This window comes from Dermacentor andersoni, chromosome 6 (genome assembly GCF_023375885.2).
Source record: "Dermacentor andersoni chromosome 6, qqDerAnde1_hic_scaffold, whole genome shotgun sequence".
In the NCBI taxonomy this organism is placed as follows: domain Eukaryota; kingdom Metazoa; phylum Arthropoda; class Arachnida; order Ixodida; family Ixodidae; genus Dermacentor; species Dermacentor andersoni.
The window spans coordinates 123,482,688-123,505,767 of NC_092819.1; the positions used below are offsets into that span (position 1 = coordinate 123,482,688).

The following is a 23,080-nucleotide window of genomic DNA, read 5'->3' on the forward strand; positions in this document are numbered from 1 at the left end:
TTCACATCCTAGTTCCGAATACATCATTACACACTCGCAAACGGCATATAGAAATCGCTTCGCCTCGCGCATAGAGCTGATTTGGGTGCCAGGTCACGAGCGTGTAGAGGAAATGAGTGTACACACGCTGCCGCAGGAGCTTTTCTCCTCCGGGGTCCCTCCTCCTCCCTCCCCGAAGACTCGGACTTCCCAGTGCCATTAATAACTTATGCAGACGTATTACAGCACTTGCGCTTATCGCGACGAGAATACCCGCGCCCGACCAATGGATTAGATAAGTCAGGAGAATGTCATTTACGAAGATTACAAACCATGTCATTTAATAACCCAGTCAAGCTACGTGCTATTGAGCCACAATTCTTTTCAGCCGAATGTAAATTCTGCGGGCAGAAAGCAGGTATGTGCCGTATGATATGGGCCTGCCAGGCTAATAGTGCCTTAGAAATTATACAACAGCCAACGTGGGAAGGATGGGAGGTAGCCCTGTCCAGCTCAACCCTAGAGGGCCAGCGGGCCCTCGTCGAAAGGGCTAGGGCGGCGGCCTTAGCCAACGGAATTCCGGAATAAGAATCCGACCACCCTTCTCCTAACTCCCTCCCCTTTTAATTTAAATAAAACGTTTTCATCATCATCAAGACGAAATGCACAAATAAAAAGCGTAAAGATATAAGAGAATAAAAAGCACAAATAAAAAGCGAGAGAATTCAACAAGAGCGGACACTCCCACAGAGACCCAGCGGCCGAATTGACCTGGACCTGGACCTACCTGGACCTAATACCTTGACCACGCTTCTGGTTTCGATTTTGGGCGCGCGCGTTTTGAACGCTAGCTAGTACTCGTTACGCCTGCTGCGATGATCGTCGTTTTTTTTCTTCTTTTTTTGCGCTTCTGAAGCTCAACCGTGCGCGACCTTCGTGCGAAATCGTTTTATTATAAAGTAAAATTGATTGCGAACGATCTTGACAAGCCTCCATCGAATATGTGCCACGTGCATTTCATAAAGGCGCAGGACGTCTTGTCAAATGAGGAAATGTTTTTTTTTTTATTCTATATAAATGCTCGTTGCGGGCTTTTTGTGCATTCATTCAACCTTGTGGCACCAGGTAAGCAGCAGTAGTTCCCGTAAGAAGCTCCATCGGATGACGTCAGCTGAAAAAATTTAATTACAAGCAAGTCTCATTTCGGTATTAACATGTACGAATAATGAGTGTAGAGGCGAAAGTATCAATAGGCAGTGTTACAAATAAAAGCAGTTCGCTTTTACATACACGGCGTAGAAAATGCATTACTCATCCTAAACAATACCGTACATACCACGAAAACATCCCATTTACAAGCATTCCCCTCTTCCTGTTCCTTATTTCCTGCACTTTAAGAGCACGAATACAGGGGCTACTGCGCGTTTCCAGGAGAACATGGCTACAACCGACGTGATAGTACGCTGCGAATACACTGAGGTGGCCACAACACAGGCCCTCAACCAGAAGATGCTGGACGCTCGCAGAATTCCTTCTACTTGCACTCCATGAGCAAATGCGTGAGTGCGAAGCCTGTTTGCAGTCGCTCAAAAGACAGAACTCTCGAGTTATATTTGGCGCGTTCTGCTGGCGCAAGCGACACACTCCCGTGTTATCACTCTTGGCAGTTGCTAGTGGCGTTTTAGACAAGCGTGACTACTGAAAGAAGGCTTAAATTGTTGCGGGGCCATAAAAATTGTCACAAACTTGTCGCAGTTAGATTCAGTACGCGCCACACTAACTTTGTCACCATGGCCGAGCTTCCTTTCGCTGCGTCACCACAGGCGCGGCAAGCGTAACCGAAAAAGTACCGAAAAAAATTTTCAACACTGTTTGGCGTCAGGGAAAGCACCACGAACTTGTCTAGTCAGTGCATTAAAGCGCGAAACTGCGCACCACGGCCGAGCTGCTTTTCGCTCACCGCTGCAAAGCGCCAGGCGCGCCCACTGCTGTTGAAAAGTGCCCCCAAAAGTGGCGAAATTAGTTAAATAATGTTGGGGGTCAGAGAAAGCGCCAAAACTTGTCCTGGCAAGATTCAGTACGCGCGAAACTGCGTCACAGCGCCCTGTGCGATTAGCGTGACGAAAAACTACTGAAATAAGTTAAAATAATATTGGGGCTCATAGAAAGCATCGCAGCCATCTCTCAGTACGAGTCATTAATACAAATTAACTGCGCCAAGCCGGCCGCGCTGTTTTTCGTTAACTGCATCAAAAGTCTAGCCTAGGTGCCATGATGTAAGCCTAATTGCTTCAAATGCGTCGCAGACTGTCGAACAAAATTTCTCATCTTGCTGTTAGCTCAATAGTGGAGTGGTGCCATGTCGAAGTTCAGAAGGAACGCAAGAATGCGCCGAGCGCCCGCCAACCAGGCTAAATAAAAAAAAAAATAGAAAAACAGGCAGACGGGTCGCCGGACAGGCCAACGCTCAAGTGAGCAGCCGGTCTCGCTCGCTCCGGCGGTGTGTCTGACAAATGGCGCATGCATCTGGCTCGTCATCCGCCGACTCGTCTGTCGCTAGGCGACGGAAGTAAGCCGCAAAGCTTAATTTAATTTATACGCGGATATTTGTACTTATGCTGCTTAAGAATAAACAAACGAAACAATTTATGTTAACCTTTTCTCACAGTCTTTCTTTTTTCGATGCTTGCGGCAGCAAACGGTCGGCGTTAATGCTAGCGTGACGTATTTCCTGTTGCCAGTTTTCGCCGAGTATCCCCTCTTGTTGGCGCGCGCACTTCATCGTTTATCAACGTACGGTGCCGCGAAGCCCTCGCCGGGGGTCGTTGTCGCAGACTTTAAAATACACATATCGAAACCGGAAACAAAGCAGCGGTTGAACCGCTTCGTGGAAGAGTTCGACCTAGGTTACTTCAACGATCCGATTCAACCAACTACCGCGCACGAGTCACGCATCGAGGTAACTTGACTGACTGACTAACTGAATAAACTTCATTGAAACCAGTTTTGGCGAAAAACATTCATCAAATAAGAACAAGAAACATTGCGTGTATAACAGCGACCCCAAAGCAGTTATTGGCGGCGAGGACTTACGGACTCGCCACATATCGGAAGCGCCTCGCTTGCGTAGTATGCGGGATAACGCGGCGCGCTCCTCATAAGTTTGGCTGTCAGCGCTCAAAAAAAAAAAAAAAAAAAAAAAAAAACCAGGTAAGAAACAACAACACGCGGGAGGCCTCCTGGACATCTGTGTAAGTACTCTCGAGACAACAGAAGTGTTTTACTGTCAAAATATTAATCTTGGGGCAAACAGAAAGCACAGAATGGTTTACAGACGCTATCTATTTACCGAATACGTGCAGCGAACGCCCACAGCGCGGGGTCGCCGCGATGGAGTCCCCCGAATTGGTTTTTCCGTAAAAGGTAGGCACTCGTGGAGTGCAAACTATATGCAGTATGTTCTTATTGTGGGCTGCCTGTATAACCAAATGGAGCATAACAGAATGAAACCTCAATGCAGCGATCGCACGGGTTCACAGCGAAGGAGTGTGCGTCTGCACCCATGTCCATGCACAATGTTTCGCTTTCGCTTCGAGCACGTTTTCGCACCGTGCCGTGAACTTAAGGCCGCTGCATATGAGGATGTGGCAGCACACAAGCAACCATTGTTACGTCGACACTATCAGAGCTGTTCAAAAATAATTATATAACTAGGAACTTTGACGCCTGCGTCAGCGATTTGTGATGTCTCGTCGCGACGATTCAATCTTTTTTTTCCTTTCTTTTAAATTCTTGGGCATTACCGTATCATCATTTCTGAAGTTGCACCGCACAATATATTTATCGGTCTTCTCAGCGAGTAATTTCCCGCTGCTTCATTTTTTTAAATGCAGTACACATTCATTGTTTGGTGCAAACACAAACATGAGCATATGTCATGTGTCTTTTTTTTAACGTGCTTCTTACCGCTCCCTTTCCATTTCAGTGAACTTGCCAGTGTGTATCATGAACGCGTTCATATATCAAAGCTTCATGTCATTAGCCGGGCTGCGTGCAGGCGAGCGTCTCAGGGCGCGCTTTCTGCTACTCACTGATCACCGCAGCCCGGACCCCGTAGCAGAAACCTTCCTCGCGGAAGTGCTTGCTGCACATCCGAGTAGTAGCGAATAGCTGCTTGCTGGTTCTAAGTTGCGCGATCCAAGCTTCACGCAGCTTCTTGTCCCGCGGGTACGTGTGGAGGCTGACACCGGGCTCCATTGCGTACGTCCGGAACTGAGGCACTGAGCAGTAGCCTGCCATGCTGGATTCCTTGAAACGCGGCCACTACGTATTGTAGCGTTCTTAAATGTTGTCAAGTAGACATCTGAAGCGGGAGGACGTCCCCACTTAATCAGAACCAAGCGCAGGTGGGGCTTTATACTTTCGTTTTCAGCACGCTTCGGCGCCTCCGAAGCAGCCGACGCGGCCGCTGTGTCCACGTGATCCCTCATAACATGTCACGCCGACGGCGGCGCCAGCCTTTCCACTGGTGGAGCTCGCCCTCAGTAGCAGTAATTTCAAAGTAATAAATAAAATAAAGGTTTTGTAAACCGCAATGAAACGTGCGTTTGTGTCATATATCAATTCGAAGAGCAAGGTGCGTAATGTCGCAAATCATGGATCAGTGTTAAGTTTCCCGACATTAGGCGAAACATATACACAGCATTGCTGACCAACTGCATTCATAGGGGTGTATTGGGGGTGATTTTTATTAGTATTTTGTTTACACTTGCGTATGTCATTTTACTGCTTCGAACACTGATTTAGTCCCCATTAACACATTTGGCGCAAACTATGAATTTAAAGGTAATTACTGGCAAACTGTGCCGCATGCGTAACCAGTCCTACTAATAGAGCTCGTGCGTTTCCATGCGTGAGTGCTTATGACTACAAAGCGAGCACAGCAGGCGCGCACTCGTAACCCGAGGCCTTTTATTATGTTTATTGAAGAATTACCAGCGGCTGAATGCGCCATATTGTTCAACATTGGTGGCTTCCTTCTAAAAGGAATCCTAATGGTGATAAATCAGTGTGTACCATGCAGACCTGCACCGTTTGCGGCAAATGCCAGCTAGCAGGCCTACCTATCCTCGCTGAAAGAATACATTTGGGAAGGAAACGACCTTCATTACCCAAGCAATGAAGTAATGAAAGGGCTGAAGGGCCGAATTCATTTAGACGGGCGCGAACTTCAGAAATGCTCGTGTACTTCGATTTAAAAGCAGCTTAAAAAATCCCAGGTGGGCAGAATTAATCCACAGTCTCCCGCTATCGCTTGCCTCATGATCATATTGCGGGTTTCGCAAGTAAAACGCCATAATTTAGTTAAAGTTTAACACTTGGGCCACTTGTGCCACTTGGCGATGCATCGTGCGAGGCAAGGACAGTGCTAACCTTCTCGCAGGCTATTAACAATGGCGTACAACAAAGCCTCAAGCCACCAAACCTCACTGTGTGTTATATATGTACTACATACACTCGAAGAAAAATCCCGCGGAAAACGGGATTAACTGGGCCGTTAGTCCTAAAAAGGGCGCGTTCGTCCCTCAAAGGACTAACTGCATTAATGTGCGTGCCGTGTGCAAATTTCGGAGAGTAAGTGTTTAGTCCCTGGTCGGAAAGAGAGCAATGGGAGGACGAACGGCAACAGTTACTCCCCAGGCACTTCACTGTTTTCGTCCGTGTCATGGAGCGATGCGGCGAAAACAGAATTGTATATAAATCATGAATGGTTCGAAGTTAGTGCATTGTCTATTGAACTACATGCAAAGCAGCACCTTGCCTCTTAGTGAGAAAATTGCGTGAAACTTAAAACTGGAATGTGAAGAGCCATGCCCTTCGTGCGCACACCATAAGTGAGCGATACGCCTTAAACGCGCAAGTCATTCATAGACGGGTGGAACTTCTTGGTCAATAGTACCTAAGTTCCTTCCGTTACAAGGAGGTTGCGAACTGAAGCGATGTGCAGCTCAAACGGGACACGCTAAGCGACAGAGAAATTGGCCTTCTCTGTCGTCTTCGGTGCCCCGTTTGAGCTCGCTACACGTATACATGGCGTATACGCCATGTAAACTGAGGCACGCCATATACATGGCGTGCCTCAGTTTAAATCACCCTAAGAATACTGGGGCAGATTTCTTTTCGCAGTCGCATATGGTTGCAAGTACACTCAACGTCAAACTCTTGCCGCATAGCTTGCACAAAATGCGGAGTCGCTTTTATATTGCCGCACTTGCGTTCCCATGCTTAACCTTGTCTAAATATCCCGTCCTCTCAACCGGGTGTCGTTGTGAAGTGGTTAGAGTACCCAACCTGTGAGCCAGAGGACGTGAGTTCGAATCCTGCTCTCGGGCATGTTCTTTTTAGTTCTTCATTTTTTTATGGTATATATGCCTACTTTCATTAATTCTACCTTTGCGGATCATCGGAACGAATTACCGTTAGTCCCTTGAGCATCAGACACGGGCAACTGTTAGTCCTCGAAGGAGTAAGTGCATGGGAAGTAACAGTTCATACCAAGTCAGTTCGTCCCCGAAAGGACTAATCACCCCACCCCTTTTAGTACTTTTTTTCTTAGAGTGTAGAAAAACTTAAATGTGCCCGCAAGGTGGCATTTGTCGTGAGCTCGCAACTGTAGTATTGTACTAAATGCTAATGACTTTAAACACTCCGTGTAAACACTACTTCCGATTATTGTCAATACACGTGAACAACATAGAAAGCTTCAACTACGTCGAATTCCACAGTGAGCGGGACCCGCAAGCCTTTTTTATCATCTACAGCACCATTACATTTTTATGGTGGCAGGCCAAGCCTCTACAAAACCAAACTAAACGCAATGACTGGAATTGTCTGGCGCCTGGGAACGTGCGTACGTTCATTGCCAAACGAAGAAGCTCAACACTCACAAGGCCGATGTATGAACTTTTGTTGTTTTTATTTCAACATGAAACAACGCGAAAAACAGCTAAGGCTTCTACACACTTTCACGAAGTCTGCCGTTCTTCAAAAAATAAAAGAAATTAATATTGCTCGCTATAAGAAGTGCGGACTTGACAGTAATTCTGATGAACCGCACGCTTTTGTTTGATGGGAAGTATCACATGACATTCAATGAAGTGACGGGAGGTGTTCTGGCATAATGACAGTCGAATCAGAGCAGAAATTCTTGTTGCGTCGATGCTGAAAGGTATGATTGAACGAACGCTGCCAAGCTGCACAGCATAAAGCATCCGACCTGACCGCCAATGCTGAATGCAGAGTGCACAACACCGCATTACTTTTCAATAATGCTTAGAGGCGCACCTTCAATGATCCAATGCACGGTGAAGCTCGTTGGCTGCGAAAACTGAACAATCTTGCATTTATAAGTTCACCATACATCATTGCCATGTCCCATGTTTTCCTATGTCACAGTATACTCCGAAATTCAGAATATCTTATTTTAAGCTCTTAGAGCATCTCATATGTTAGAACGTCAGCAATAATTTTTTTTCAATGTAGAGGCGTTTTCCTGACTGCCAGTTCCATGGTTAACATGCCGGAATAAATGAAAAGGAGCCTAACGTTTCACGTTCTCAGTTCATTTCAAACGACTTGTGATCTCTACTGATTGCGTTGTCATGACACGACGGCGAAGGCAATCTTAACAGCGTAGACGTTGTCGCCGTAAAACAAACTTGTCGGCTGCGACAGGTGACCATTCTGTGCACCTTAATGAGGTCTCTTGGAAGTGCAGATTTGGGCACTTTTCCCTTTTCAGCGCCAGATACGCCGTCCTAACTGTGAACGCACTGGCAAGCGTTCCTCACAGCGCAGTCGGCCGAGACGAGCTTGTCCCCATGCGCCAGGAGGCACCGACGACGGCACTCGCCCGGCTCGCAGGCTGCGGCAGAAAAGGTGGAAAGTAAGGAAAATACTGTCACATTATCATTCGTTCACCATTACTTAGGCTGTCTATACTGGCACTGCATACGCGCGTGATCTATAGCCAGCCTGCACAGCCTGGCTAGTGTTGACTGCATCGCATAAACATTCTTTTTTGCACATTTCTTCGGTCGCGATGTTGTGAACACTAGCCAGCCGGCTCTGCTTGGCTAGTGTTGACTGCATCGCGACCGAAAAAATGTGCAAAAAAAAAAGATGTTTATGTGACCGGGAAACGACATTGCTAAGGGTGGTCAATGTTTCAATTATTTTTTTTAAAGATCAGTTGCTGCTGAAAAACTATGCTGATATGATTGACGACAAGCTTGAATCGTAAAACCACGCATCAAAGAGCACACCAACTTTGCTATCTTTTTCTTTTCTTTTTTCTTGTCTTTGGAAGCATGCCTTTAGGCATAATCACTTGGTTATTCCAAATGTGTAGTTTGGCTGCAGTCCTGTGCAACACTCTGTTATGTGGCACCTCCGACCGGTCATATTCGGCGGGTCCAAGTGATGAACATTGGCCCCACATCCAGCTTTGTAGAAAATTGCGCTTTAAATGTGTGCGCCAGTTTCGATCCACTCGATCGGCTGCCTCAGGTATTACGCAGATGTGCGCCCACGACTTTGTCGGATTTGCAAAAGGACGTCGCAAGGCTCTCGTCGCATCACGCCCGACACATCCTGTTGGTAGTGAGGCGAAAGAAGGATACTCATTTCGTCTCATCACCGCAGTGGCGTCGGTGGTGTCGCACTTATTGCCCGTGCATGGTGCACTGGTGTTTTGTAAAAGGTCAAAATAATGACTGTAGTGGAGGAATTCGCGGACTTTCTGTATTTGTGCTGAGCGCCCTCACATCGTCATACAGAAAGCTCGATGTGTTCAACTGAAACGCTCTTTCCTGTACTTTCCTCGTCTGTCTTCTCTTTATTTCAAGTCTCATCACATTGTATTGAGCGGACTCGCGCTTTATGACAGGCGATGACGCGAATATAACAATTCTGCGGAGTCTTTGCTTTCTTCCCGTTTAGTAATAGATTAGTCTGTAGCTACGTTTACATGATTGAAAATTGCGGAAAGCATTACATTCGTGAAGAACGCGCAGTTAAAAGGAGCATGACCTTGCTTGACATGTCGGCGAACCCTACCGAATGAGCTGCATGGTGAAGGCGAGGCAGCTGGCGTGGAGCGAGTGCCATGCTCACTAATGCAAGTTGGCTCCAGACAGGCGTAAGCTTATCGATAGTGCTTCGTTACAATAGGTTGCGCGTGGAACAATTAAACTGCCAAGCTTCATATTATTAAGATGCCCAAAGTAGAATGATGAGGTACTTTCGCATTGGAGCAAGCACAGTTTGCAACGTAACGCTTTCCCGCCCAACAAAGCCTTCCCATCGTTACTGAGATGATACACGACTTGTGTCCCTTTGCTGGTTCAAATATCCACAGCCGATTGCAAATGTCTTTGTGGTGCTGTGGCAACAGTAAGTGTTAGATTGCGTGCTTGGTGTACAGTTGTTCCTCCAGAGCATCAATTACTTCCATAATTGGGGCGGAGTAATTACATTAGGAATTGCACATGCACGGAAAACGTAAGGCCATCGCTGGGCGCAGAGAGCTCAAAACACCTAGTAGACACCTCTTGATATGCAGTGTACTTATATCTAGTGATCGTGGTGACAAGTCACCGATTCCAAAACTGTGAGCGCCACCTGCAGGGAAAACGCAGAACCTCGCGCCACGCCGTTTGGTTGGAAAATAAGGCCTAGACTAGCTTGCACTCCGTGCTCCGTGTATCGATGCGACCTGCTTTCTGCGTAGTATCAGTGCTTTCTTGGGTCGCTTTCAGTCAGTGCGTGAGCAATGATTGAAGAAGACAATATACCCCTCCCGTCTGCGCACACGGGACTTCTCGAAGTACTTCGTAACAAGCGACGGCGTTTGGCGGTATCTGTCCTCGAACACTTCCACCGTTCGTCAGGTGCGTCGAGGCTGGGCTCTACGTGGCGAAGGCTACGTGGGAAATCAAATTATAAGCTTCCCCACAGCTGATTCAGAAGGTGGACTGACTGGCACGAGCGACGTGCGAGTGGTCAATGAAGACGGGCAGCGTGTACGTGGTGTCTGCGTGGTATATGGCCGGAACCTGTACGATGTGTTGTACATAGCCAACCAGCAGTGTTTACATACTTTTACGAATTGTTAAAATAACGTCAAAAATTTCTTTATACTCAGATCATTAACTATTGTATTGAAATAGGACACTTTAGCTGCCTCTACGTTTCAGGTCATGATAACTTTTCAGTAAGCAGAAATGCTAGTGGACCACATTGTTGCGCAGCAATGTACTGATATGTTTCTGTTAGAAGCAAATACAGTTGACAGCGCGATTTAGTGCGTCGGCTCCGTAATATAACTCGCATGCTGCGTTCACATTAGAAAATAATACCAATGTGGATAAGTGCAAATCAAAGCAGCGCACAGTGCTAAATCGTGTGTACAAAAAAGCAATAAACATCCTGACGGGATCCTACACTCCTTTCACAGTCCCTATGCCCAGTGATTGTAACATCGTGACCCACAGGGCAGCAATACAAATTTTTTCACAGCACGTTCGTCTACTTAAGATTGCAGTCCCTTTGCTTTTTCACGCAGGGGTTGTGTCGCCATACAGCAGCGTCATCAGGAGTCTTTCTGTATGTGATCACTTCCAGCACATATATAGTCCGGATGATTTATCAGCTTCGACGGGCGGCGCACGTTTGACAGAGGGAGGTTACGACACAATGGTCACTCGGAATTTTTTTTTTTTTTTAAGGAAACTTGCCGGCGATGAACTGCGCCTCGCAGATTCGAGAATGCTCTGCTATCTGCCACAATAAGTCGTCCGGGTTTGCACGCCTCACTGCAGATATCCACAGAGGCCTCTTACATTTTTGCAGATAGAAATCAGAAGAAGCTTAAGTTATCGTTTCAGTAGTACTCGGCATACTCGAAAGAAAAAGAACACGAACGCAACCACTAGTCTTTCCGTAGCAACACCGTCCGGAGTAGCCGCGTTGCCACACTTTGTTTTCCAACCAAGTGTAGTTACGACAACCACCGCAAGCGGGACTCGCGCCGCGCCGGTTTGGCGCATGCGCAGAAAAATTTTGGAATCTGTCAATTACTCATGAAACCTTGATCGATAACTCCTTTGTAGCTTTCCACAGATAATCATTGCTTTTTAGGGCGTCATTCTCGGCCGCCGTCAATTAGAAATACTTCCGTCTGAGAACTCTCGTACAGATTCGCGATACGGCCGAATATCAGATGCGCTTGTCTCCTAAAATGCGCCTGCATCACTTTAGTCAGCCCGACGGTTGGAGAGCTTAACGAAAGTGCGACCTTTTTGTGCATTTGTACTCGTCGTACCCATCTAGGCTGTCTCGCGCCACCTGAAAATTTCGATGTTATAGTCGCCTAAGTGGTGCTTTGGGGACAGCCTGTGCACTTTGGTGCTTCAGCGGCAGCCGAATTGATATGGCGGTATGAACCCCTTGGATCGTGCATGACGAAGAAGGGCTTCTCACACCAGTGCGGAAACGGAAGTTGCGCGCCGCCTGCGGAGCATGACCGCATCATGACCACAGACATGCAAGCATTAAATCATGCGTTTGAAACCTAAGTTTTTGCAAGAGTGTAATTATCGCGCCGGTAAAATCGTCCACATTATTATTAGGTGAGGGAAAGCTGGTTTCTGTATTTGTGGTGTAGGCCACATACTAAAGGTCATGGAGGGGTGAAATGTTACGGAGGAATGATATATGAAAAAGCATGTTACAGTAGGGAACGCGACACAGCGCTCGTAAACGCAATAACTCACGCTGGTTAAGGGCGCATCTGCAGTTCTCCCCTTGACATCCAGCGGAGAGGATCTCTTGGCCGGGATTGTTCTTGCGGCACATCTGAAGGCACAGTGATGGGCTGCACGCTGCGAAAAAATGGTTTCCCCAGGAATGTTATTGTAGCGGAAGAACTGAACGCTGGGCGAGTTGGCGCCTACAGTAGTTTGGTTAGCGCACAAAACACACGTACGAAGGAAAGGATATAGACACGTATTGCTTTTAATAATTCTCGCAGAAAGTCCGGAAGAGCCTGGGTCCATATTCGCAAAACATTCTTATGGTAGAATCGTGTGAAAGAGCAAATTACAAGATGAACAAAACAGACAACCAGGTGCCTATAACATCGCTTGCTTAATTTTTAAAATAATTCTTGTAAGTCCTTCTCTGGCCTATTAAGTAAAAGAGCTCCACAGGGCACGCATGCGTAGGCAAAACTGGCAAAATGTCCGTAATAATCGCTGCGCGGTTTTCGTAATTTCAATTGAAGAAGAAATGATCGGTGAATATTTTTATTGGTGCATTGAGAAGGTCGTACGATGTCACATACACGTAGTTGTTCAACGCTTATGCATGATTAACTTGCACGGGGGTGCAAGAGCGCGCTATTTCAGCTGGCTTGCGGTGCGCCCTCGTGGCTAAAGTCCAAATTGAGTTGAAAACCTAACAGTAATTATACATATTACACGCGTCTCGCATACGCATTTAGCGCAATAACGCTTTCATGCGCAGCATTCTTTGTCACTCTCAGACACTTAGAGAGTGTCCGTCCGTCCGTCCGTCCGTCCGTCCGTCCGTCCGTCCGTCCATCCATCCATCCATCCATCCATCCATCCATCCATCCATCCATCCATCCATCCATCCATCCATCCATCCATCCATCCATCCATCCATCCATCCATCCATCCATCCATCCATCCATCCATCCATCCATCCATCCATCCTCCTACGCCGCAGTGCTGGCAGTATTTATTAACCTGAGTCGCTGGGAATATATGTTAGTGTTAGCAACGCCGTCGTGGTCGCTGCATCTCGCCATTCAAGCTTCGCCATCCCCCTCTATCCTCTAATTCTCGCGTACCTGCACTCGAGCCAGGCGGCGCACGTAAGAAGATCCGGGCGTCTCGGCTGCGGAACACGGGGTTGTGGTCGCCTCCGTACAAACAGCGATTCAAAAGCAAGCTTCTCACGGTTGTTGATTTCTCATCGTCGTACAGCAGCGCAGTTCCTCCTCTTTCCTCCCTACGCTCACACTGGACTTTCACTACGATTCGCGTATTTACAAGGCCGCTTAATCGAGCCTCGAAACCTGCTCTTTCGTGGGGAACATGGGGTCTGAGTACCACAAGGCTGTGCCAAACTCCAGCTTGGCTGCGTCATTACAGCAACTCGGATCGACGATACCATGTTTTTTACGCTAACAAAGAAGCTTTTAGAGAGCCACAGGTTCTTCGAAAAGGGCGTCAAATCGGACTGCTACCGTGAGCAGCTCGAGGATGGCGTACTACTCGGATACTACTGGGCTCAAAGGAAGATGAACGTATTTGTAATGATCTAGCAGTTAGGCATCCTCACGCTCTTTATGACCCTCAACATGCGCGAGTTCCACATTGAGCGCCTGCCCGACCTGCTCAAAGAGCTGGTCGACGGACACCGCCGTGGGGTTGACCCTATAGCTAGCTATCCGCAATATGCTTCGCATATCTTCCATTCCCTCAGTACACGTGGTGTGCATAATTTCTTTTTTTGTTGTTGTTGAATGGGAAGTTGTAGGCCGAGAAATGAAAAACAACTGCCCATTAAAGAAAAAATGTAATGTTCCCGCTAGATGGTTCATCTGTTTCTTCAGATTAGTGTGGCGGGATGATGAACACATCTTGGTGCTCCTTGGCCACTTCTGGTCCTTGCGCTATAAACGCTAATCATCATCATCATGAGCATGTGAAACATTAGGGAGCAACGAGAACAGTGTTTGCAAAACGTCAATATGCAAATAATTAATGCAGACATTAAGAGCAGACACTTAATAATGCATTTTCAATAATAACTAACTTACTTTGGGTAACCTCGCACTTGCATGCGTTCGCCAGGCAAGTGGAAGAGTTCAGTTTCTCGCCAAAGCGCTCACGGCACATCTTCACGCACTGCCTTTGGTCGCAGAATACTGCAAATTGGCAAGTTGGCGTCATAAATGACAGTGTCACCAGTTACACGTTAGATATAGCTGAATAACAAAACAACGATTGGCTAATATGTTTCCTTAGCAGAGTACTTGACGGTAACTTACGTGCGATGTTTTGTTTCTGGTACGTGATTGTATTACGCCTTGTGCTGAAGCCGTGGGTGTATCCATAAGCATGTGTCGGTCATTTAGCAATACGCGTACATACAGCCAAAGTTTCGAGTGCAAACATTGAAAAAGAAAATTACATTGTGGGGTTTTACGTGCCAAAACCATTTTCTGATTATGAGGCACGCCATAGTGGAGGACTCCGGAAATTTCGACAACCTGGGGTTCTTTAACGTGCACCTAAATCTAAGTACACGGGTTTTTTCGCATTTCGCCCCCATCGCAATGCGGCCGCCGTGGCCGGGATTCGATCCCGCGACCTCGTGCTCAGCAGCCCAACACCATAGCCACTGAGCAACCACGGCGGGTTAGTGCAAAAATTGAGATTGCCCGTTGTGTAAAACATCGCAATAATAGAGTACTACTTGCTAAAGAAAATAAACATTTTAATTAAAACAGGTTGCAGCCTACCCCTGAAAAAAAAAGGGCAAAATTGATGTGATAACGTTCAGCATCGTACTTAACCAGGGCTGGCGGGTGTTGTCGCGCGTCCTGTTATGCTAGGTATCCTGGAGCACAAAAAAATTTGGGGTAGGACGGGCCATGTGCTTGGTGTGCCTCCTTTTGGTGTAAAATAATTTACATCCTTAAAAGCAAAAAAAAAAAAATTCTAAATCTGTCTGTTACACCCTTTTTAAAAGTAAGGGTGTGAGTTTCCGGCAGATTGATGCCCTTGTGCACTTTTAAGTGCGCATATTATTTTACAGCTAGTGCTCCCTTGCTGCCCCTCTGGCTTCCGCCAAGCTGTTTTTGCTGATCTGTAATAGCTGTGGTGCGTCATTTTAGCGAATTATGGTTGGAAACTTCTGAGATAGTGCAGAGCATCAGGATTAACGGAGCAAGCTGGGCGAGTTGGTGAGTGATCATATTGCGAAAGATGGGCAACGCAACCCGTACGAAGAACGAATCGAAGACGGGCGCAGACTGACAACTGGTTTATTTTTTTCAAACAAGTGATGAAATATGCAAAGAATGTGATCATGTGATCATGTGACGCGTACAAGTGGTGAAAGAGTGTCAGCCTATCTTGTCATTCAAGAACTCGGTTTCTTTGTCATGCAGAGAGATAGAAGTCTGGCTGACGCATCCGTGGTTTGTGTGCACAAATTAAGCTTCTGCCATCTCGCGGTTGATTTTGTGCGGCAAAAAGTATTTTGGACAGACGGGTCGCTGGCTTAACATCCACCTTAGGGAGCACCGAGCTGCTATCTGGAATTCAACATGCTCGAATCGGGGCGCATCATAGAAATTGCCCATGCAAACTTTTTTTTGAAAGAAACTGAAATATTGTATAAAACTAAAAAGCAAATAGGCCGCGATATTGTAGAGCTTACTTCATGCGTATCAACCCAGGTGCATGAGTGAACCCGACTTCTATCTATCTGCATGATAAAGAAACCAAGTCTTGACTGGCAAGATAGGCGGACACGCTTTCACCACTTCTACGCGTCACATGATCGCAACGTCACATTCTCTGTGTTGTTGTTTGAAAAAATAAACCAGTTGTCAATCTTCGCTCGTAGCGTCTTTTTCTTTTTGTCCTTCGTCTGGGTAGCACTGCCCACCCCTAAGGCTATGGCCACAAGGACACGTCGATTTATCACCCGGCACCGTTAAGCTGGAACCGCATGGCGCGTTTTTCACTCACGAAAACGCGACGCTCGTTGAACACCTGCGCCACCACTGAGGCGGCGGCGCCCGCATGAGCACGGCGCGTGCGCGCCGGCCGCACCGCGTTGGCCGGGCGTCCCGATAAGCTGCTCAGCCCCAGACGCGCCGAGGGCAACACCATCTCGTGTCGTAGAGGGAACTAATGCGTGACGTAATGCGTGACGTAAACTCGCGCTGCGCTGTCATTGGTGGACGCAGGCGCGGCAATGTGACGCGACGCGAACCGTTCTCTGCAACTCCCCACGGAATCACGCGGCTACGTGATTTTCGTGGGCGCGTTCGTCGAAACGACGCCCGACGCCCTCCACCCCCCCCCCCCCCCCCGCCCCGCCGCCGCGCGTAAATCGTGCCTAAAATCACGCGGTTCCAGCTTTATACTTTCCTGTGTCTTAATCGAACCCCATTAGTGGTGGTCCTGTCACATGTAATTTCCTTGTGAAAGAATTTTCGATCGTTTATCCCCAGTGCAAGTGCTATGTGAAGGGTGCTGAAGGTGGAGAGGGGGAGAGGGGCATTGGTGAATAGGACGGGATTTCCTGTACGTATCAGAGTAACTATACGTCACTTTGCTGCAAGCTTACAACCGCAAAATTCCCCCTTGTCCAACTTATATTTACAAGACAAGAATACTGCGTGTGTGAAGTTATAGCGCAATTCTACCCTTAACCAAATTTAAGCCGGCTAGAGCAAATATTCAATGCTGACTCTTTCCGGCATTGCACAGTCCTACACAAGTTTCATTCTGCTGAGGAATTCGACCAATGCAATTGTGTGTGCAGCGTCCGTGGCAGATATCTCGACCAATTAAATGTACTTACAGAAACCGGTACCGGTCGGAGCTGGCGTGGCTGAAAAAACAAATGGGGATTTGTAGAAAAGCCAAGAATATTGCTTTCGAAGGCGTGAAACTGAGCATAACGATCGAGAACGGCTATAACTCTACTGAAAAATATCCCCAGCAGAGCTCACTGCTAAAAGGGCCCCGTTCGCAAGCTGCTACAAACCAACTCTTTTTCTCGTAGGTTATATTCTTAGAAATGTTAATCGCAGTCACTGCAGTACATTAAGCTAAATACAGAGGAAAACATGATAGGTCCTCATGAAGTTCACTCGTAAATCCATTAATAATGCTGGTTTTGCGATTATTGGCGTCTGCGAATGCTCATATTGTTTTATCTATAGGTCAAAATTGTTTTCGTGCATGTAATATACCTTGGAAACGTGCATCCTGAGAGAAAAAGGACGTCAAGCTTGCTAGAGACAGAAAGGGTTGCAACGGAATAAACGTATCATTTCGGGAACAGCACTGCTGGCTGTTTCGACACATGCGTTATGAAATTCTTACAAGCCTGCATGTTATAGAAACGCGTAAACGAGTACAGGTAAACACACGACAGAAGCAAGAGTGTCTGGACATAGCGCCACAAAGTTTTGGCACCTCTATATACTACGCAACAAATAATGTGGAGAGCTGGCGGTGCCTTATAATAGCGCCTGACTAAAGTGCATTTTTTAAAAGACATGCTGAAGCTTGTTCGAGAAAAAGGAGGTAAACTCACTCGGTCTTGTCGCTGGTCGGAACGTCGCTGAAAACAAATCGTTGGTATGAGTATGTGAAAACGCTTGGTAAGGTTCCATTAGCTCAGCGATTATTTAGTTATTTATTTTTTTATTTATTTATTATGCAGAACTTATTGCAATGCCAACAAGGCAATAATTCAGGCGCCCGTGGGATCAATGTACATAGTGCAATTGACAAAAAAAAAAAAAAGAAAGCACGAAGCAAAGGAAAGCGAACAAAAGAAAAGTAAAGCAAAATCAAGAAAACCAACTGAACAGCCACCTTGTACTCGAAAAGCAATGCACGTAGCCCGGTGGCGGGATCGCAGTCATTAAGCGTTTTTGGCAGATTGTTGCACGCGGATATGATACGCGGTAATCACGAGTACTTGAACACATTGTTGCGGCACCGTACTTCATCTACCTTCCCGGCATCGTCGCGACGACAACGCACAAAATGTAGCGACAGTAGGTTGTCTTCGTTTTTTATCCTGGTCTGTTCAAATTGTATTTCATATTTTGTTTATTGCAGTACACATTTACAGCAATATTATTTACTAAGGTATTTCTTTTTCGCAAACACTTCCAAGTAAACATGATCGAATGCCCAACGGTTGTCACCGCAGGGGGTGTTTGCTGAAATCTCCGTTAAATAAACACATAGCGCATCCGTTGAATAACACGCGTAAGAAATAGCTGTGAAAATTATGTGGTCGTATATTTATTTCAGGCGGTTAAATTTTATTGAAAATGTTACTGGCAAACTGAGCTGCATAGGCTAGATGAATGCGTTCTTCAAAGCCAGAAATCAGAAACAGTGGTTGGTGATCACATGCACGCATAAAGACACGAATATGCACACAGACACTCGCACAGACACACACGCATATACACACAGAGCTCGCTCACACATGCATAACAATTCAACGGCCTTAAACATGACATGATTACTCACAGAACGCCGTCCCCAAGTTGAGCGTTGCTGCAAAGTAAGTTAGGAATGCAGTCAGAAGCGTTAGATATTCTAAGAATTGTTGAATCTAACTAGTGCATCTAAAATATGAGCAAGGCTGCCATGTATGACCGATTAGGAATGAGCTATATTGAGTAAGGCATTTATACGTTTTTAGAGACCTTGCATTGTAGCTATAGGTCCATGGCTACTTGGGTTAGTCCCAAACGTAGCATACTACTGAAAACCATTTCATCCAAAGCACTGGCACCTCTCCCTTTTGCTCTAACAACTGTAGCAGGGTCCTCCAAAATCGCATCACTATCGCTCAAGGCAAGGCGCTACACTTCCTGACATAAAGAAAAGCTGTCGTAGCACTATAAGCATGTGAAGGCTGCAATTAGGCTATAACTAACACAAAACGTATAACTATATACTACAAGTAAGAAGCATTCTGTGAATCCAGCGTTTAGCCATTTTTGTGTTATGTTCCTCGTAATGCATCAAACCATCTAATATGGGGAATTAAACTCGCTCGCAGGAATAAGCACTTTGCGCATCGCAAAAGTCGTAAGTTTTATGAAAGATATATAATACCGTCAATATTCCCGCACGGCTGCGTTGAACAGCCAGGAAAATGCAGAGTATGTACTTACCAAGTCGAGTTGGTGGTCGTAATGTCGCTGGAAGAAAAAAAAAGTTATACGCAGATATGCATTACGCCATTGAGATAAGTAAGCAACGCAATGAATCCAAATTTGTAACATGCACTCCATTTAAAGCACACCCTAGGCACTACACGCTTAAGCAAATGTATACACTTTGGGGCGTATGGTTGCCCCACAACAATAATCGTCATCCGTCTTGCTTCACTTTAAGAAAGTTTACACCCTTTGGGGTGTGTATCTGCCACAAACCAATAATCGTTATCTGCCTTTCTTGCGTTTCCTTTCTTGAAAACGCTGCGCCTCAACTTTCCTATCGGCAACGCTATGTCATGCTGATAACGCGCATACCGTTCGTTAGTGGGAAGTACCGGTCTTGCAGCGTTAAAGAAATAAAATGCGGACAAAACAGATGACGATTGTTGTTGTGTGGCGAAAGGGTGTAATTTCGCTTAAGAGTGTACCGAGAAAACAGTACATCGAGGTAGGGAAAATATAGCTAATATTTCCTGCAGAAAATTTTGGAACTATGTGACAGCGGATGGCGCAGAGGTTTCAAGACTAAATTATACTGATGTGTGTGCCTTTACCTGTACTACAGCAACTAGAAAGTCGAAAAAACGCCGAATTTAGGCAGTTTTCTGCAGTGCGCCCTACTGGATACGCAGTGGCGCCATCTATGAGCTGTTTGGTTAGCCGCTGAGCTGACTTAGGCGAATATTTAAGCGTAGCGACGGTAACTGATGGTTGACTTTCGGGCTGGTACAGTCTACTTGGTATGACGTGATGTCGTCTTCAGTGGAAAAGATTGTGGGGCCCCTTCTGCCGTGATTTAAGTGGCTTGGTCGGAATTTCTGATTACTGTGTGCGAGACGTGCGCGGGTGTTTGAACCTAGAATCAGCCTCGGAGAGAAGTTGTATATTTGTATATAGCTGGTTCACGAATGTGCCCTTATTGCAACATTCGCCCTGTAAATTGTCGAGGATCTGGTTATAGGCAGCAATGAATAGTTCAAGAAGCGTATTATACGATTATAACAGTGTGGGTGTCGTGCTGCTGGTTACATCGACAAGCACGCGAACTGGTATTTGTAGATAGATTGCGCGACTAGTTGGCTTATTAGATGCACTACGACTAAGAGGTATTCAAGCTATCAGACTGGGAAGTCATAGCAGAGAAGATCAAGGGCGGATATCTAAACAACCTTTGGTTTGCAGACGGCATTGTCCTGTTCAGCAACACAGAAGATTGATTGCGACAAATCATTGAAGACCTTAACCGCGGAAGTGCAAAAGCAAGTTTGAAGATTGATATGCATAAGACAAAGGTAACGTTCAGTAACCTGGGAAAGAAACAAGAATTCATGATCGCCAGTCAGCCTCTAAAGTCTGTACAGGAGTACGCTTATCTAGATCAATTACTCACAGGGGACGCTGACCACGAGAAGGAAATTTGCAGAAGAATGAAAATGGGTTGGAGTGCATACGGCAGGCATTGCTACAACCTGACTGGGAGCTTACCAGTGTCATTAAAGAAACAAACTTTAGAATCATTCCATTTTACTGGTGCTAACATATGGGGCCAAAGCTTCGAGGTTAACAAAGAAGCTCGAGAACAAGCGAAGGCCTGCGAAAAGAGCGATGGAATGAAAATGTTAGGCGTTATGTACGAGACGTGTGGATGAAAGAGCAAACGGGGATCTCCGATATTGTAGTTGACATTAAAAGAAAAAATAGAGCTGGGCAGGCTATTTATTGCGCAACGTAGATAACAAGCGGACAATTAGAGTTACAAAATCGATGCCAAGAGAAGGGAAGTGTAGTCGAGGTCAGCGAAAAACTAGGTGGAGTGATAGATGGATACGCTCAAAACGGCTCAACTAGGCAAATATTGCTATTCGCATTAGAATCATTTCAATTTCTCCAGTGCTGCCCGGTGTCGAACCCGCGTCAGACGTATTCAGACAATCTCATTTGAACATATATTCACACACGCTCCATGCGCGGACTTCGCTGCGGCGGCTCTATAGTCGGCGCAATGTGTCTGGTGGAGAGCGCGACATAGCAGCTCGGCTGAATATACGAGTTATGTATGACGCGTTTCCGCAGTTGTAATAAGCTTTGTCGCTGCATTGCTTCATTGCTAATCACACTAACACCGACATTCACCGTGAGATAGGTTACGGCAGATTTTAATGCGATTAGCGTTCTTAGAGTGCTTCAAGGACTTACTGGGGGCTATCTATCTATCTATCTATCTATCTATCTATCTATCTATCTATCTATCTATCTATCTATCTATCTATCTATCTATCTATCTATCTATCTATCTATCTATCTATCTGTCTGTCTGTCTGTCTGTCTGTCTGTCTGTCTGTCTGTCTGTCTGTCTATCTATCTATCTATCTATCTATCTATCTATCTATCTATCTATCTATCTATCTATCTATCTGTCTGTCTGTCTGTCTGTCTGTCTGTCTGTCTGTCTGTCTGTCTGTCTATCTGTCTGTCTGTCTGTCTGTCTGTCTGTCTGTCTGTCTGTCTGTCTGTCTGTCTGTCTGTCTGTCTGTCTGTCTGTCTGTCTGTCTATCTATCTATCTATCTATCTATCTATCTATCTATCTATCTATCTATCTATCTATCTATCTATCTATCTATCTATCTATCTATCTATCTATCTATCTATCTATCTAAGTCTCTATGTCTCTAACGATTTTAACTTCAACCTGCAACCATGTGGAGTCCATTGGCTATGCCTTAGAGCATCGGTTGCTGTTCTGAGAGCACAGGATCCGAAACCAACCATCGCACCACTGCCAATTGATCATGGCTGCAAATGGCTACGGAAGCTCGATGAGGACGAAGACTCCGTCCGCAAGCGCTATCGCGTGCTTGAATATTCTCTGTCAAGTAAGTCTGTTTCCTAATTCACAAAAATTTCTACGTTATCTTGATTTACTATCTCTTTCAAGTTTTCTCTCTCCCCCCCTTCCTTGTAACCACCGGCTTCTTGACTAATCCCCCGTAATGGGTAAGCGCCATGAAATAAGGAGCAAGCAAATAAGAAATCGCACGATTCCGCCCGGCATGCTTCGCCCGAAGCCCCAAAATGCGTTTTTTCCGGAGTATGCGAGGGAGGCACTTGGCGCCGAGTGGACCTCCCCCTGCATAGTGCCATGGCAAGTGGGTGGGTCCGATCACAACTTTGGCCGCGGTACCAGGCAAATTATACTTCTCACGTATGCATCGTACTTCTCTATCCATTGACCTCTGCTCGTCGCCATCGGCGACAAACAACAATGCGTCTGTCACTGATGTCTACTAGCGCTGCTGCTTAAGAGGAAGCTTTAGCTCGGGTGCTCGTATCTAAATACATGTAAAAGGAGAACTCGTTTTCTCGGCAACCACTGCACCAAATTTGACGAGGTTTGTTGCATTTAAAAGAAAAACCCAAAATCTAGTGCCTGTTTTTTTCTAATTTTTTTATTTAGGTCGTCAATGTTTCATTAAAAAGTGGCAAATCTCGAAAATTAAAAAAAAAAAACCGGAGCTATCAAGTTTACAACTTTGTAACTCCGCAACAAAAAACGATAACACAATTATGTGAGTTGCATCTGATAGTATATTTACAGCGGACAAAATTGATATGTTACACATGAATCTAGAAAAATTCCGTAATATCTAAATGCAGCTTTTGCAGAACCCTTGTACACAACGCAACAAATTCACGTAAGATGTAAATTCACATATCGAATTTGTCCACTTTAAAGGATCTAATGGATGCCGTTTATAGAACCGCGATATCTGTTCTTGATGCCGAGTTATTAATTTATAAATGTCGTGCGACTACATTTTTCGATCTTTCGAATTTTTGAAAATTGTTTTGACAAAATTCAAGCCATAAATCGAAATTCCGCTTCCAACAGTCACTAAAATTTAACTTTCTCTTTCAAATACAACAAATTTCATCAAAATTGGTCCAGGGGTTATCTCAGAAAAGCGTTCTTGCGTTTTGCATCTATTTGAATAGGCCGCGTCGGAGACAGGCCC

The 23,080-nt window shown here is 45.8% G+C and overlaps 1 protein-coding gene across 2 annotated transcripts in view; it reads right to left on the minus strand.

Annotated features, from left to right (window-relative positions):
* Nucleotides 1–6,936: 6,936 nt before the first annotated feature.
* The window catches only part of LOC126523330 (uncharacterized), a 93,687-nt gene continuing 77,543 nt past the window's right edge, over nt 6,937–23,080 (minus strand). For both annotated transcript variants that reach the window (XM_072288842.1, XM_055066891.2), the window contains exons 17-23: nt 19,022–19,048; nt 18,369–18,395; nt 17,413–17,439; nt 16,672–16,701; nt 13,889–13,996; nt 11,814–11,921; nt 6,937–7,903 (exon numbers count right to left, since the gene is read on the minus strand). In XM_072288842.1, coding sequence (XP_072144943.1) covers nt 7,797–7,903; nt 11,814–11,921; nt 13,889–13,996; nt 16,672–16,701; nt 17,413–17,439; nt 18,369–18,395; nt 19,022–19,048 — 434 coding nt within the window. In that variant the 3' untranslated portion in view covers nt 6,937–7,796. The remainder of the gene's footprint in view (nt 7,904–11,813; nt 11,922–13,888; nt 13,997–16,671; nt 16,702–17,412; nt 17,440–18,368; nt 18,396–19,021; nt 19,049–23,080) is intronic.